We start from the raw sequence: 17,991 nt of genomic DNA, 5'->3' as shown, positions 1-17,991 counted from the left end.
TAACGCGTTGTATTATTTAACATAATAGGTAAATTAATGGATTACCAAATGGGCTTACCAGACAGAGGCCCAACGGGCGCTGGTCAGGAAGCCCCCTAATTAGGCAGAGCCTGTTTTTAAACTGAAAGTTTAAAGTTATCAATATCTGTCCTGGAAAGTCAAACGGTTCAAACAAGGGATGTCAAGGTGACTGAGCATGTGCAGATACTGAGCACAGATATGTGATATATGTGCTGCTGTTTAGTTAAAAATGGCAGTGTTACACATCTATGCCAATGGGGCCCACTATAATAATAATAGTCATAAATAATCCATAAACAGGTGAAAATTGAACTGGACTTAGCCACAACACTCCAGCTTTAATGCATCATATCACTTTATTCAAGCACTACTCCACGTTTTATAACAGGGCATGGGTTTCACCTACACCATGTATGTCCATTAGTTTGGGGGAAAAAAATACAATACAGTACATCATGCTGAAAGATAACACAGCCACAACTCATTATTTTAAAACAAATACTTGAGATCAACATTTACAAATTACCAAAGGTGTCACTTAACATCTTTGTCATCTCTGGACAACATGTGCTATGGGTACTTTAAGACTATGTAACCTGACTATCTTAGGCACACACTGTTTATAAGTCTTCACATGTATTTGCTACACACTACATTAAACTGAACCGTATTAAACACAGAGTAAACGGTCTAAAATGAGATCACAGTTTTGAATAAAGGGAAAGCACATTTAACTTCCATATTCCTTTTCTTGTATGTATGTACTGTATGTACTGGTGATGCATGCTTTGATTATATATGTTGCCAATATATGTATTAATATTTCAAATAATAGTTTGATTGTATAGACACAACCTTTCAAAAATTGCAAGCAATATAATTGTTTTTCCAGTATTAATGGCAGCTAATTGACAATTAAACTCAAAGCAGGTCCATGCTGAAAGAAAAATATTGCTTTAAGGCCTGGAAATATTTTCTGAAGAAATGTTAAACAGATCACCAGATTGATGAATAAAAATCTGAAAGGAAAATAGGCATATAATTGAATGGAGGGTGTAATACTTGTAAGATAAGCAGTGTTGGCACGGATGATAAAATGTGCTTAAAAAGGGAAAGTCAAAGAGCGATGTTATGATCACATAGTGTAACAGATTTAATTGATTTCTTAGTTTAAACTAATTAAACAGTTTACATTTTGTTTAGTTGTGTGATACAAACTTAAATACCCTAAAATACAGATACTTGGAAATGATAATCAGTGCAAGGTAACTCATTTAACTTTCAAAAGCATGTTTACAAGATTTTGTTATTAAAATAAAAACATACAACTGGCAGCTGAAAGGCAAATTTCTGGTTAATATAATTTTGTGATTTAGTCTTTGGAAGCTGGCGTTCTAATCCTTAAAATTCAAAATCATTTTCCATATATGGCAACCTCAAAGTTTAGTATTCAGGGTTGGCAGTAGAGTTTAATTCAGCCGAGGCTTGTAACAGTTAATATACAACAACTCCTGCATGCATACTCACCTACTGATGAGGTGGCTTTTCTCTATAGGGAATTTATTTTGTACATTTATACAAGCAGATGCACACACAAATGCAGATCACCAACACAAACACACATAAACACTGTTCAGTACATCGGATTTTAGTATGAATTAAAAAGTTGGATAAAAAAAATATATATATTAATTTCCAGATGGGTACCCTGCTTCATTATGTAGTGCACAGGAAGTTAAAGACACTACAGTATAAACATTATACATAAAACAAACCAAGGACAAAGACAAAAAGCTAGTCATCTGTTAGACTTTCATGATCGAGTAGAGCACAACATGAAGCAAAGTGCAACATCCAGTAACATCAGGTGGTCCTCTCCAGACTTATGCATCTTTCACATCTGGAAAGTCATCCTGCTTGCGTTCAGTCATTCGGGCACATCGTGGACAAGTTGTGGAGTTGTCATAGTAACAATCTCTAAAGAGACACATAACAAACACCAACATGTTTTGTTACATAAAATGTCATATTAATGATGTCCATGAGTTGTTTTTCATTTAAAAAAAGGGATACTTATTAGTGTTCAGGCAATTGTACCGTTTTGCTATCTACACTATTTTTAGTGGGACAAATTCATTAATGTCTCTATTATTACTCTGAATGTCATTTAAAGGTATGTTAAAGGGTAGCTTTTATAAAAATATGTTTGTGTCATATTTGCTGAAACTGTCACTTTATCCTGACAGTAGGACAAATGTAAACATCAGAGTAAACACCGAGGAAGATGGCTATCAGGTACGACCTATGGCTACGATCCTGACTACGTGGACAAGCAAGACCATCTCTACATCAGAAGGGACACAGAGGCAAGCATGGAAGAATTAAAGACCGTCTGCGATCTTTTCGGCTGAGCATCCTGCTGGCCAGCGTGCAGGCGCTGGACGATGAGCTGGCCTCCGTGCCTGCGTCGGTTTCCATCAGGATGTCCGGAGATGGGGTGTCCTTTTCGCCGAAACTTGGTTTGGATCCTCGAGTGCCGGTGCCATTCCACCGGGTGACTGATGTTTTCTCTGCCTCCCCCTAGTGCTCCTAATGGCATTTGCAAGTTCCCATTGCACCTGAACTTAAACAACCAAATCGGAGCCGAGGAGCCTCTAACGCAGTTTCAATGAGAGCTTGTGAACTCCTAGTTTTGACCGCAGTTCACAAGCAGCCATAAACACTGCATTAGAGACTCCTCAGTCTGATTAGTTGTTTTTTCCTTATGCCAATGAAAGCACCAGGAGGCAGATGATTTTCACATATGATCTGATTCATGTAGTACTGCCGGGATACAGTGGAAGTTTGAGCAAATATGACAAAAATTATATTTTTTATGAAAGTTACCAACGGTAGCTTTAACTGCTGATTTTAGATTAGACCAATACTGAACGTCTTTGGGGTTACAAGGAGCTTCACTCAAAAGTAGGGAAAACTTTGTTTTTGAAGTTCTGAGGCTTTGATATTTCGTACCCGTTAAACTCCTAACAATCACATTATTTGCTGTATTTTTCAGTCTGACTGGTTGGTGGGGACTAACCTGTGGAAGACAGCAGAGCAGTCGTGGCAGACTGAGGTATGACTGTCAAAAGGGAACAGTATGTCTCCTTCCTTACACAGCTCACACACAAATCCTTTGGCCTGACAACGCTACACACACACACACACACACACACACACACACACACACACACACACACACACACACACACACACACACACACACACACACACACACACACACACACACACACACACACACACAGGGTTTCAGGGAGGCTACATGTTCTCTACTCCTTTAGTAAATAATATTGTCAAACAAGTGCCTATTGCCTAATGCTAGGCAACATACAGGACACAAGATTAAGTTATAAGTGATACACAAACAGGAAATAAGCTTACTAACACAGTGAAGTCATTAGAATTGTTCTCTGTGCTGTATGCAAGAGCTCACCTCACAGTCTAGTTTGATGTGCTTAGCAAATGTGGTGTGGATCTCTGTGAGAGAACAGCTGAGTCTGCCACTTGAGATGTCAATCAAATCCTGTAGTGAGTACATGTCATCATTCTCCACAAAGTGCTGCCGATCTTGTAGCTGGAGAACACAAATACAAAATACCAAGAACAGTCAAGTTTACGGTATTTCACATACAGTACATTGTCTCAATTTTACAACAGGAACCTTTCTCGATACAGCTCAAACTCTCCACTCCCACCACATGGTGGTGCTGTTGTAACATTACTTATTGGTCACATATGTCATGCCAGTGTATATGACGCTTTAACTGCACAATGCAAAGTCAATTTAGTAAAGAGATGCCCACCTGTAGCAATAGCCGAGCCTCCATGGCCTCCTTACAGGTAATAAAATAGGGTTTCATCAACAGAATATCTTGACGGAGTTTCTGTAAAGGAAGACACATGTGCATGTACGCCACACGCAAGGGCTAAAACTAAGAACAAGGATATGACAGTGAAAGATATGTTGAAATGTGGATTTTGTTTTATCTACACAGAGAACATTTTTAAGACTCAATTTCTTGCAGCGTTCTTACTAGTGCCTCCAAAAAAAAGTGAAGCTACCCACCCTGATCTCGACTAGTTCCTCCACAAAGTTAAATAGCAGCGGGTTGATTTCTTTCAGCTTAAGAACAGGTCGTGGTATCATCAGGGCCAGGTAGCGCATTGAGGAGCGACAAACCTGAAACATAAATACACTGTCAAAACCCAATGACTGGCTCAATATGCCCACATTAACATAGTAAAACCCCTTTGATACCAACGCAGTGAGGGGTTAAACCTGTATCTGCCTGGGACTCGCAACCCTGCAATGTAATCCTATAAGCAAATGCGCACTGTCAGGATTTGTTCTCCTCCTTGGCCAGTAGTAAACATCCCCGTTAAAATGGTCACTGCAGACCCGATGGTGTGCAAGGCGCTGTGTATGGACCGGAGTGTTAGCAGGTAGCATTACCCTAAGGTGACCAGATTTCTCAGACAAAATCCGGGGACATTTTCAGCTCAGAAGCGTAAATACCTCCAAAACAGGTCATGTTTTATCAGTTTATCAGGACAGTTCGTTTTGATGAAAGGGAGTTTGTAGCTCGTTGTTGACCTTACTACGGTAGGAAAGATGCATCGTTTGTGATTTAATAACATTTCGCTAGAGCAACTGATCCCAGAAGTGCGAATCTGTGAATATCTTTCCAACTTTACCGAAGTTGAGCTCTGAGCAGCGCTTACTCTGGCTGTCTTGAGCCTGCGCATGTATGGTGTGCGACTATACATTTGGTCAATGTTTTCTTACTTTCATTCCAATTTCAGGTCCGTCAGTCACAGTGAAAACCGGGGACATTTCTGGGGACAGCTCCAGCCGGGGACAGGTCACCCAAACCGGGGACTGTCCCCGAAACCCGGGAACGTCTACTCACCCTACCATAGCCATAACTTCAGACTGTCCGTATCCAAAGGTAACATCTATGAAACCTGCCCTAAATGGATCTCAACATTTTGTTGGCACAATTCGGAAATGCACAATTGAAAATCTTTTAGATAACACAAAGCTACTGTGTCTGTAGTACAAAAAACTAACTCCCTGGGACTCCTCTCTCCCCGCTCGCGTTCCACACCATAAACACCAATCTTCCCACCAAAATACCCCTTTAACACGTGATAAGTAGACCCACATCTGTTTAACTTAAAGAAAGTTATACTTTAATAGATTATAGACTGATATATAAAATAAGAAGGAATATTTTTACATGGGAAGTGTATTTTGTTGTAGCTGTTTACGGTACCTTGCGTGATTCAAACTCCCAGTTGTGGATGACACGAGCTGGGACGATGGCGGTGTCATTCCAGTGGCATGTGCTGCAGTAATACTGGCCCGTGTAGTCACACTGTCTGGCTTCAGTCGGCACGCCCCCTACAAGATAAACATGGGACAGTACAGTCAAACTATGGACACACAAAAAAAGATGTACTTTAATACATTTTAAAAAAAAAAGTAGTATTTAGAAATGTAAAAGAGATTTCCTGAAATTTATATACATTTTTGTAGCTCTGTAATTTCTAGTGGATGGCTGTAGATTTACAACTGGGTGCACAAACTTAAGTTCAATTAGCCTACATATTACTTTTTGGTGTTCTGTTTCCCTATTTCAACTTGCCAAACATAAATCAACACAGTCAATTTGTACTCACTCAGGGAAATAGGTGCGCGGCATTCTGCACAGCGGTAGTCTTGCCGGTCTAGTCCTATTTCAGGGCAGATGCTGAGCTCATACTCCGACTGGTGGCTGACCTTTGACCTGACACAGGGCTTGGTGATCAGGTTCATACACTTGCTATGGCAACGATAATAGCAACCTGAAACAAGAAAGGGATAATCAAATGGCATGCAATGGCATTATCATTATACCCAATGGGTTTGGTATGAATGTCAGGTTAACAAATTTAAATAGCTGCACAAAAGATTCTCCCACTGAGTCCACCATTCAGGAAATGGCTTCTGAGAAAGTTAAAAACGGAAACCTGATAATATCAAATGAAAACCTACAAATATTTAATAAAACTGAAAAAATATGAATCACAGTCTGAGAATTCCTGTTCTACTACTTAATTATAAAGGCAGTCAGTATATTTTCCCATTACTTATTGGTTCAGATATTTTAACATGATAGTATGCAATTTTGAGGAAGTATTGTGAGCCTATACATAACATTTGAGAGAACAAAAAAAGTTATTCGGATAGAGTTAGTATGATCTTGCACAGAAGTCTGACTTTTGAACAATCTGTGCCCTTTACACATCCTATTCCATGCACAATGGCATGCTTTACAATTTTGGAACTTGCATATCTCCACAGTGCTATATCAGACTGATGCACTGCATAGTGTGTCTCACCTGTGCAGGTATACCAAGTCTGGATAAGGCCCCAGATGATAGCGCTACACTTGTCACACGTCTGTTTCACACTCTTGCTCTTTTCCTTGGAAAAGCGGTGCTCCAGTAGAACTCTCAGATTAGGCTCATCATCCTCAGGGTCCTTTTAAGGGACAAAGTGCAAAAACAAAATTTACAAAGACCACTAACATAGCAGTATCACAGTTCATGTACGGTAGTAAAAGAATGATTACTGCAAAATATGTGCACCTCCTCCTAGACTAAATAAGATTTTCATATTTTTCCATAAGTGTTACCGTGTGTGTTTGCCTAAAGCTGTGATATGATACAAACTCAATAAAATAAGGACATAATATGCAGTATTTCCACTTATTTATTTTTACGTATTTTCATAGTCTTTCAGTACTCCCTCTACGACCCCATAGATATATATACTGACTAGATGTCGCCTTGGCTTCTGCTGTTCATTGATACGAATGAGTCGATAGAGCCGCCATCTTGGCACGGGGGAGCCACTCCTCTTTTACGCATCAGCGTCAATGTAGACAAAGGTCTAACGGAAATAAAAATCACCATGAATCTCATGCAATTTTCTAGTTTTTTTGGTTCGTTCCAAAAAGTCAGACATGTATTTATGATTGAGTCCAGAGAAAATTTAAGCTTTTGATATTAATATAATCTACTTCATGTTCAAAATGTAATGCCTAGTGCTAGTAGGCCTAGGTTTATTAGTCACATTCTTCCACTTAAGTAAACTTAAAATGAACTATCGCTACTTACCTTAGCCTAGCCATCTGCATGCAAAATGGCTACAATGGTGCGACTATCCATATTTGAAAATACATGTTAATTAAACATTTTAATTGTATTGGTTTACTTTTACATCAGCAAGCCTGCAATACAATGTGATGTAGAGCTACCCAGCGTAAAATGGATATATTACAAGACAAAAACAAGGACTCATTTTGTTCTGATATTTTAACTGATATCTAAACATTTCATATTTATTACAGCTCCATAAATGATTACAGTATATAACACAGGTTAATCATTCTTAAAACTAAGTGTTTAGTATCCCTGCAACAACACTACCTTACACAGTCTCTTCCTTAGACCTTTGCTCTGCAGTTGTAGAGTATGAACCTTTGCCACATGGTGTTGTCTCAACTTATGAAAAGGTACAGACAACTAGTGAAATTAAGCTAAAGTATTTAGACTTAATATATCTATGCCATCTTGAGTCTCAACAATGTGATCACGAAGACCAAATGTCCTCAGACCCTACTTCTGCTTTTACAACTTTTTTAACAGAGACACTGGGCATTGACGAATTGCTGAGTTGATGTTAGAGGCATCAGTGTATATATATATATATATATATATATATATATATATATATATATATATATATACATACATACATACATACATACACACATATATATATATACACATATATATATATATATACACACACACACACACACACACACACAGTACAACGGCGACATCTAGTCAGTATATACACTAACCTTAAGGCTTATTAGGAACACCTGTTAAATTTCTCATTAATGCAATTACCTAATCAACCAATCACATGGCAGCTGCTTCAATGCATTTAGGGGTGTGGTCCTGGTCAAGACAATCTCCTAAATTCCAAACTGAATGTCAGAATGGGAAGAAAAGTGATCTAAGCAACTTTGAGCGTGGCATGGTTGTTGGTGCCGGATGGGCTGGTCTGAGTATTTCACAATCTGCTCAGTTACTGGGATTTTCACGCACAACCATTTCTAGGGTTTACAAAGAATGGTCTGAAAAAGGAAAAACATCCAGTATGTTGCAGTCCTGGGAGGCAAAAATGCCTTGTTGATGCTCGAGGTCAGAGGAGAATGGGCTGACTGATTCAGATCAGCTTTGACTCAAATAACCACTCATTACAACCGAGGTATGAAGCAAAGCATTTGTGAAGCCACAACACGCACAACCTTGAGGCGGATGGGCTTCACCGGCAGAAGACCCCACCGGGTACCACTCATCTCCACTAAAAATAGGAAAATGAGGCTACAATTTGCACGAGCGCACCAAAATTGGATAGTTGAAGACGGAAAAAATGTTACCTGGTCTGATGAGTCTCGATTTCTGTTGAGACATTCAGATGGTAGAGTCAGAATTTGGCGTAAACAGAATGAGAACATGGATCTGGTGGTAGTGGTGTAATGGTGTTGGGGATCCCTTTCACCTTCAGAACTGCCTTCATTCTTTGGGTCATTGATTCAACAAGGTGCTGGAAGCATTCTTTAGAAATGTTGGCCCATATTGATAGGACAGGGTCAAACACGGTATTAGTATGGTGTTCCTAATAATACTTTAGGTGAGTGTATATCTATGCTATGACCCTCCCTGAAGCACCAGGCAAACAAATGTCTATTCCCCATACGCAAAACAACTTGCATCACATGGCAATTTAACAGCTGCTTACATAAAATGCTCAGGGAAAATCCCTGACAGTATACAGCACTGTATACTGGATTACATTCAGCTGCTTAACATGATATGCTTCAAAATGACACAATATCAGTAAAGAGCCCTCTATATAAGATGATGTTGATGAAGAAGAAACAAGCTGCGTGATTCCAGACCTAAAGTATGGTTAGTGACCTCATAAAACCACTGCAGCCTAATTCGTTAAAAACCTCCTTTTATGCTTAACATTTTTTGTAAGTTTACAGTAATAATAAGAACCGTAAGCAGAATGCCACCTGGACAGTTTTATCAGCAACACTAGAGGTTCTGTAAAGGTAGAGAAATTAATGAGGTGCCCCTAAATAAAAATCTCTCCTAGGGCCAAAACAAAGTACGGGCCTGGCTATTGGAAATAAGCAAATATACAAAAAACACAGCTCAAACATGCCCCAGAAGAAATTAGTATACCCTTTTCTATAATATGCACTGAAATCCTAACTGGATTAGTAACTGATTGATTGATTGATTGATTGATTTGTTTAACGTGGCTATATGTTGTGTTGATTATAGTGGCCGCTTTGGACAAAAGCGGTAATGTTTTTACCACACCTGCTGATGTAAAGGTCTTTTTTTACGGTGCTTTATTGCCCACTGTAGATTACTGAGTTAGCGTTATCGAGAGGTCATATAGTCGCGATGAATATGTTGCTCCGACAGAAAATCATTCATTTACAAAAGAGAATACGTTACAGATGCATCGTTGCATTTTAAGTGTTGCATACGGCAACTTTGCCTACTTTGGATGCTTTTCCGGTGTTCAGCAGAAATCTGTGACCTGCCAAAATGTGTGATCTGTAGCACGATTTACTTGCCGTAAATCATTTTGTTACTTTGCAGGAAAAAATAAAAATAATAATCGGACCAGGGCAGAGGCTTTAATAAAACTATATAAAACTAGCGTTCTTTTCACTCGTTTGCTGTTACAGGTCATTTATGATCATCAGATGGAACATTACAGTTTCAGAAACGTGTAAAGGTATACAGTATATAGTCACTTTAAGTCTTCTGCAAGATACTAGATTGTAAGTTACACTGTACTTTCTGTAATATAAAGAAAATATCAGAGAACAAACTGTGCCATTTGAAAGATGAGGAGTTTTTGCAGGAAGTTGCTGCCCTCCACAAACATGTTTATCATCTTATCAGTCTCCAAGAATGTCTGCAATGTTTGCTCTCATTTACCTCGTGGCTAAAAGGCCAAAAGTGATACAAAGAAAATCTTTATTTGAAATGTGCCAAGTAGAAAATATAATTATCATTATGCTCTCTGACACTGATCTCCACCCACAAGCAATTTCTCAGCTACAGGCCAACTACAATATAATTTTGTCCTTAAACTTTTGAACCCATTAGATCATTCTTCACCCCTAAATTACAAATGCACTTGAATGCAGCAGTAGTTTCAGGAAGTGTTTCTCAGTAAAAAGCCACGCTTTACATCATACATGTCTATCTGCAAACATTTGTGTAAAGATGTGCATTCCACAAAATCAAAAAACATGCAAGTGAAAATGGTCAACTATGAATTTCTTTAAGTTTTAATGATTTGTCCCTCTAAGCCAGAATCAACAACTACAATTTCATGTTATCAACTTCTCCATTCACTCCTCAGTTCCAACCTTAAGTTCTTGCAGTTTCAGACGAAGGTGGATAAGCTTCACCACAGTATCCTTCTGTCTCTCCGAGTGTTCTGGCAGCTCCAAGATCAGCTTTTTACACTCCTCTATGGCCATTTTCAGCTGTTCAATATCTGAAGCAACTAACGAACCCTGAATACAGGTGAACAAGAGCAAAAGCAAGTACAGTAAATTAAGCACTCTAAGGTTTACAATATTAAAGGGGTGATAGAATGCAAAAACGATTTTACCTTGTCATAGTTGAATAACGACAGTTCGGTGGGTAAATAGGACATACATAGAAGCTCAAAATCCCATTGACACCCCTTTACTATGAAAATCTCATATTTTGAAACTGCTGCTAAAAACGGGCAAATCTCAACAAAGCTGGAAGTTGACGTAAGCATCCCAAGACCTTCGTCACGCCCATGGATGTAGTAAGAGAACGGTCACGCCCCAACATTTACATAGGCTACACAACTGACCTGAGATCAGTAGTCTTCTGAATCTAGGTCGCGCAGATCTCTGCTATTCCATTACAAAATTCACTTCTGAAACTTTTTTATGCGAGAAATCAACTATGTAAAGCTCAAATATGGGCCGTTTTACGAAAATGTATGGCTAATTGTAAATTTTGTCCGACTGTGTGTCGGAGTTCTGTGCTGCCTGGGTTGATACATCGCCGCCCTGCCTGTCCTACTTCACAGACCCCGGCCTGCTGTGAACTCGATTGAGCTCCGTCACGGCCGCCAGCCCACGGCACTCCATACCCGCGCAAACTCACTCTTTCTGGATTGACTGGATTACCAAACGCCGCTGCCCTGACAGAGCTCCAGGGCCTACAGATCGCTGTTCTCCCTCCCCTCTTCCTGCTAAATGGCCGGTGTGTGACTGAGAGCGAGGTAAGCAAGCTTGTTACGCCCGCAATCTCTTAACGCAGGTTCCAGTTAATCTTATAATGGATATGTGTGTTGAGTTATTTAAACAAACAATTGGGGAAATAAATGCCTCTTTTCCACGAGTCTCACTGATGGAGCCCGTGGTGAGCTGGAGTCCATCAATGAGAGCTAGCTCGCCTCCTCCTAACGAGACCTCTGAAATTCACAAAAATACATTAAGTTGAAATCCGAAATCGGACAAGTGTTAGCTAAGCTTTGTAAGACCTTGGGGAACCTGTAATATACATGCCCGGACGAAATTCAAACTGTAAATATACTATAGTTATGCCGAAAGTGTAGCTAGCTAGCCGCAATCATTTCCTATTGTATTTAGCTAATGGGACACATAGCTAGCTAGCTGCTCCTCCTAACAAGACCCCTCACGTTCATAAAAATGCTTTAAATTCAAATCGGACTGTTAGCTTTTGTTAGCTTTGTAAGACCTTGGGGTAGCTGTGATATAAGTGCAATGACGAAATTCAAACTGTAAATATATTATAGTTATGCCGGCAGCCGGCTGCGGAGCCCCGGTAGTGCAGTAATCCACAAAGGGGGACTTTGCCCTGGGTATGGAGCCCAGCAGGCTGCTGCTTTCTCGTCAGACTGTGTGGAGCTCCTAAAGTCCGACACGTCTTACCAAATTTGCAATTAGCCATCAATTTTCGTAAAACGGCCCATATTTCAGCTTTATATAGTTGAATTATCACATAAAAAAGTATCAGAAGTGAATTTGGTAATGAAACATTGCAGTGTCTGGAATATGAGATTCTGTCGCGTCTCTAATGTGTGTGTATGTGGATTCGCTCAACCAATCAGCACGCGTCTCTAATGTGTGTGTATGGGGATTCGCTCATCAAAATATTCATGAACATACCATATTTGGAAGAAAAACTCTTGTTACAAATAGGGCCAAAACACAGGGATGCATAAGGGCCAATAAAATATCAACCAGGCCATTTTCAGCCCAACCAATGTTACATACCCCATTAGGAGACCTTAAGGAACAGTGTGAAATACCCTATATAATCATTCTATCACCCCTTTAATCACTTTAATGTAGTGTGACACATTATTTGTAGTTGAGGCAGACAGCAGGAACAATGCTTTACTTACCATAGGCCTTGAGAAGTGGTCCTCAGCTAGACCAAGGTCCATGGTCCGGTCTGAACTGTGGGTTCTGGTCGCAGAGAACAGCTCAGGCCTTGCTTCTAAAAAGAAGGCAACGTGGCATAAAGCACTGTTCTTCTTGTAAGCAAACACACTATGGTGTGGTAAGTGCACTCAGTCATGCATGCTAATTCAACGCACATGACTGTGGCCACTCAAGACGATCCCTGTACTCGAGAAGTCTAGAAGGACAAAAGCTCAAAATGGAAGTGAACTGAAGGAATCCCAGGTAATTGTCTTATCAGTTCTGATAATGTGTAACCAAGCCAGTTGACAAGACAGACGGCTACTGTGTCATTAAAACTGCTGCTCAACTAGCTGAATGAACTTCAGAGTATGGATCACTTTCACATCTAAATGTGTACAATATCTGTTCCGTAATCATTCATAGGGTATGCTTTTAAATCAATTAATCATTGTGCTAACATTTTTCTACTGCTGCTGCTCTCAGTAGTATGACTGCATGTGTGTATTGGTCTATCAAAGTCCTGACTAATAAGAAATTATTCTGATCCTTGTTAGTTATGTGACTTTAAACCATTGTCCTAACTTTAATGATAATACATTAAGTGAAATGCTTATGCGCAATTATTCACAAATATCTGTAAGATCAAGAGTTACTACTTCCATAAATCATTGTATGATGAAAATATTAATAGAAACTGCAATGTTTTTAGGAGAAGCAAAGAGTGGTTACTAAATAGGGATGAGCTTGTGCTTTTTGATGTATGTGACCACTTTAGCTGCATTAATAGATTTTATATTTTTGCTACTTTGGGCACAGCAGAGCAGGCTAAAAACACATTTGACTTATCACTTCAAAAGGTTGTTATGGCCAACTAATATCTTTATAAACATCCAGCAGAAACAGAGCAACAGTACCATTCATCTGATTTGACACATGTTTCTGTCCACCTGACAAATGTAAGTCCTGTATTCATTCTCTTATTCTCGGTTTGGGTCTTCACCAACTCCTGAGGATAAACATCTTGATCTTGAGTCGCTAAATGCAACACATTTCCAAACAAAACGTTCAGCCTCCACTCTTTACTTATTTTGAAAGGTACTATTTAGGAAGTACTTTGAGGTTTTGCTTGTCTACATAAAAATAATAAAAGGGAAAAATTAGAACAAAATTATGCAATATACATTACACGGTCAACCCAAGTCTGTTTCTCAAATCTGTGCAAAATTACCACTTAAGACACTATGATCATACCTACAAGGTATCAACAGTGTACAGTATACTGAAATTATTAAGTATGATGACTAACATTTTTTTTTAAATCAAGCAAAAACTGAACTGAGCAATCTATAAAATGAAACCAAATTTCAAAAGGCCTTCGATTTATAATCTTTCACATAATACATAGTAAACCACACTAATCACATATAAAAAAATTAAATAAATTACTCTCCATCTTACTGAAAAAAAGTGCAGGCAAATGCTGTTGTTACCTGCATACACCTCAGAACAAAACATGTTGGGTGAATTCAGCTTCTCAGTGCCAGACAGAGAGAGGACAATGAAGCGGAAGAACACAAATGACACCAGTGAAATCAGCTCAATGTATCACGTTTGCCTGTCAAAATTATTGTAACTGAACAAAAACACTTTTAATCCCCAAATCCTAAAATACAGGAAGTGTTTCTAAAGTGCTGCTTACACTTATGCTTTTCGTTTCCTCTGGTTGAGCTATCGTATTTCCAACTTCCTTGTCCATAGCTTTGAGTTACTCACAACAGTCCAGTGTACTTGTTTTTCATGTATTAGGCTCTGTTCTAAACTAGATTAAAACTGTGTAAATACTTGAGGGAAATCATTCGTAAAAATCAGTTTACCAAGGGAGTAACTGCCCCATACAGTGATTGAGTTATAGTGACATGATCTAAGCACATAGTAGCCTCACTGTATTTGGCACTAAAGGGAGAAAGTCTACATCTGCAAGTAAGTGACATTTAGAAACGCAGAAACCATCATCTCAGAAAACACCTCCCACTGCAGCACCCATTTCCTCACGACAGACCACAGGCAAGGAACATTTGTTATTTTTTTACACAACAATTGCCAATAAGATCCCAAAATAATTGGGGAAAAAATCCCAGTCTACCAAACCAGACTTCCTTTCAGAGCATAACAGAATATTGAAACGATGGCTGGATGTCTTTTAAAAGTAGACTAGACACACTTCCTAGCCAAGGTCAAAATTAGCATCATCAAGATAGGAGCTGTAAATCATTCATTTCACATTGAGGATCAGAGTAGCATTGATGATGCAGGACAACAGTCACCAAAATTGTCCAATGAATAAGATCCAATAAATAATGTCCATATGACTTTTGGTTTGTGAGTAATAACTTAGTGTACATCAAACAGACTTGAACATGAAGCAACAATATTTATTTTTCCTTAAAGTTAACTACAGGTGTGAAAGTGACCTCAAAGTGAGGTCATAGTCTACTCTCGAGATGGCTGGGTCCTGGTTTGCCTGTGAAGAACTTTACCGTGCAGTGGGGGCGTCTTGCCTTCTTGGGGACCATCTTCTTCCTCTCCACGATCAAAGGGATTGAGGCGAGTTTGGCGGAAAAGTGCAAGTCTCTCATCATACTCCATTTCATCGGCTACATCTAAAGAAGAGAAAATGCATTAGTCACACTGACAGGTTGCTTAATTTCTCTGTAGGTTTTTGTATTTATCAATTGAAGCAGGAAGGCAGACTATAGTTGTCGTTTAATGGAAGCCAGCTACCTAATGTGTCCGTTTGGTTATTGCTTATTGTGCAGTATGTTCCCATTCAGATCCAATTCAATTGTGCTGCTGCTAACCAGTAAACAGGTATTTTAACTTGGTTATAATTCAGACTTTGTTAAAATGTCGTAGTCTACCTTCCCAAACCGAGGTAACTTTACAAAGCCCCACCAGAGCCACAGAGAAGACAATATACAACCGTTTTCACAGGCTCAGAGTAATACTCCCTTTAACTAGTAAATTTACTTTTGCTACAAATGCTCAAATTGAATAATGTACTGCTAGCCTATGTCAAAATGGTTTAGAAATTGGTTCACAGATATTTTAAATACAAAAATATCATGACTAAAAGGTGGACTGCTTTCCATAACCTCAGCAAGGAACGAAGGCCTCTTAAATAATTAGGCTATCAATGGCAAATGGATAGCTGCAAAAGATCTGAAGTAGCTAAATGATAACAGGAAACCTCAACATACAAGTGAATACCTCACCTTCAACTTTTCCTTGTCCCTGGTTCTTGTTACCAAAAGGCTGTGGTGTGATATGACATAAAAACTATATGATTTACATTATGCTAGTGTTTTTAGGATGCATGTCAATTAAAATGGCATAAAAATATAAACCACAGCACCCCTATGAAAAGCAATGTGCTCTATTCAGACAATATCAACACTGTCACTTAGCAGGCTGTAAAGATGGTTAGCAGGAAGTGTTGTCTTAATAATCCAAATACAAACATTTAATCCACTATTTATCACTTTTATTTTTAATCATACATTGTTTTATCATCAATCTCAGTAGATGGGGTCAAACAAGAAAACACTGCAAAGCCTGAGAAACGTTATTACCACAGATTGAAGCCTAGCCTCACCTGCTGTAACAAATCAGGGCTGTTGTTGACAGTAAAGCGTTCACCTTTTTGTTTGGAGTAGCTAATACTGCTCAACATGTTTTTAACATAATTAATCAAAGCTATGCTACCAATATAAAAAAAAGGCACATCAACATCAATGCACAAATGTCAACAGGCAGCTAACGTTAGTTAGTTAGCTAGCTAACTACCTTTAAAAACAAAACAATCATCTGCTTGGATGCTAATGTTAGCTAGCTAATTTAACATGTCGGTCTGGCCAGAAGCTTACCCCGTTTTCGACCTTATCATTACATTAGATACTGGGCAGCTGTAAAATATGTTTAGTTTGTGGTTAAAAGAAACAGCTCTTCCCGTGTTGTTGTTTTTTTCTCTGCCATCAGCAAGGGCATCACAAAGCAAAAAGCGTCAAGTCATTTTAAAGAGTTGTTCCGGTTAGTATTTTCAAAGCTAAAAACCTTTATATCTACCATGCAGTAATGTGATTAATACAATATACTTACGTATATTTGGACACATTATCTGTATTTAATAAAAACATTAAATAAAGACACGATTATTTTGCCTCCTATATAAATGTGGCATATTAAGCTACATTCTCTATTTATACTGTTTGGTGCTTTTACTTTGAAAATAAACCTACGGTCTCTCTCCCTTTCGGTGTACCTTCCAGGTTCTAGTAAAATGTGGAGATTTCCTGGCTTAGGTAGGGACAAAACCGGTTTGACGCTGGTATCCATATGAAAACAGGACCACATATTACGAAGAATACATTGGAGTTTATAGAGCAATTCACAGAGGATACATTACCACCGATTACCACCGATTACATCTACCATGGAAAAGGCAGCCTTTAAAACCAGATAACTCAATGTAAAGATCAAATGATCAATGTTAAGCCAAACAATTGGAGAAGAATCTCCTCTGCTAGAGGGCAGCTTTGATGTAGAGGCAGAAAGATGAGAACAGAATTAATAAAAGTATTTTCAATTATTTGGCAGGCTACATTTACATCTAAGCTTGTTTTGGTATTTGTATCAAAGTAAATGATAATAAAAAAGCACTATATATATATATATATACAGTGGGGGAAATAAGTATTTGACCCCTTGCTGATTTTGCAGGTTTGCCCACTTACAAAGAATGCAAAAATCTACAATTGTAATCATATGTACATTCTAACAGTGAAAGACAGAATCCCAAAGAAAATTCCAGAAAATCACATCATATGAATTTATTAAAATTGATAACCATCTGATGAGGAAAAACAAGTATTTGACCCCCTGGACAAACAGCAAGTATTCTGGCTCCTACAAGCCAGTTAGTCTTTCTTCAAGACACAGCCCCAATCCGAACCAATTATCTACATCAAATACACCTGCCTCACCTCGTTACCTGTATAAAAGACACCTGTCAACACCCAAACAACCAGCATCCAACATCACCACCATGGGCAAGACCAAAGAGCTTTCTACGGACATCAGGGACAAGATTGTTGATCTGCACAAGGCTGGGATGGGCTACAAGAGAATCGGAAAGCAACTTGGAGAGAAAAGATCAACTGTCGGTGCAGTTATCAGGAAATGGAAGAAGCACCACACCACCGCCAACCTCCCTCGGTCTGGGCCTCCACACAAGATCTTGCCTCGTGGGGTGTCCCTG

At 38.9% G+C, this 17,991-nt stretch overlaps 1 protein-coding gene across 3 annotated transcripts; it reads right to left on the bottom strand.

Annotated features, from left to right (window-relative positions):
• Positions 1-358: 358 nt before the first annotated feature.
• Positions 359-16,749, bottom strand: def8 (differentially expressed in FDCP 8 homolog). 3 transcript variants are annotated; one of them, XM_028577852.1, is made up of 13 exons: positions 16,601-16,749; positions 15,950-15,989; positions 15,215-15,337; positions 12,656-12,750; positions 10,608-10,757; positions 6,466-6,607; positions 5,764-5,928; positions 5,358-5,485; positions 4,148-4,261; positions 3,885-3,965; positions 3,515-3,655; positions 3,101-3,210; positions 359-1,998 (listed from the first exon to the last, which is right to left on the bottom strand). In XM_028577852.1, exons 3-13 carry the CDS (start codon positions 15,321-15,323, stop codon positions 1,905-1,907), a joined length of 1,329 nt encoding a protein of 442 aa, XP_028433653.1. In that variant the 5' UTR covers positions 15,324-15,337; positions 15,950-15,989; positions 16,601-16,749; the 3' UTR covers positions 359-1,904. The 3 variants fall into 3 exon arrangements, with proteins under 3 accessions (XP_028433653.1, XP_028433647.1, XP_028433658.1); XM_028577846.1 differs by lacking the exon at positions 15,950-15,989; XM_028577857.1 differs by lacking the exon at positions 15,950-15,989 and having other exon boundaries at positions 12,656-12,747.
• Positions 16,750-17,991: the final 1,242 nt, after the last annotated feature.

The sequence above is a fragment of the Perca flavescens genome, chromosome 1, assembly GCF_004354835.1.
Source record: "Perca flavescens isolate YP-PL-M2 chromosome 1, PFLA_1.0, whole genome shotgun sequence".
NCBI classification, from domain to species: domain Eukaryota; kingdom Metazoa; phylum Chordata; class Actinopteri; order Perciformes; family Percidae; genus Perca; species Perca flavescens.
This window is presented reverse-complemented; position numbering and strand designations above follow the sequence as displayed.

Excerpts from the sequence above, each read along its gene's own strand:
- def8 (XM_028577852.1), bottom strand. The coding sequence starts at position 15,323 with ATGGAGTATGATGAGAGACTTGCACTTTTCCGCCAAACTCGCCTCAAT. Across the intron at positions 12,751-15,214 it reads CAAGACGCCCCCACTGCACG|AAGCAAGGCCTGAGCTGTTC; the intron begins GTAAAGTTCTTC and ends CCTTCTTTTTAG. Across the intron at positions 3,966-4,147 it reads AGGAACTAGTCGAGATCAGG|AAACTCCGTCAAGATATTCT; the intron begins GTGGGTAGCTTC and ends CTTCCTTTACAG.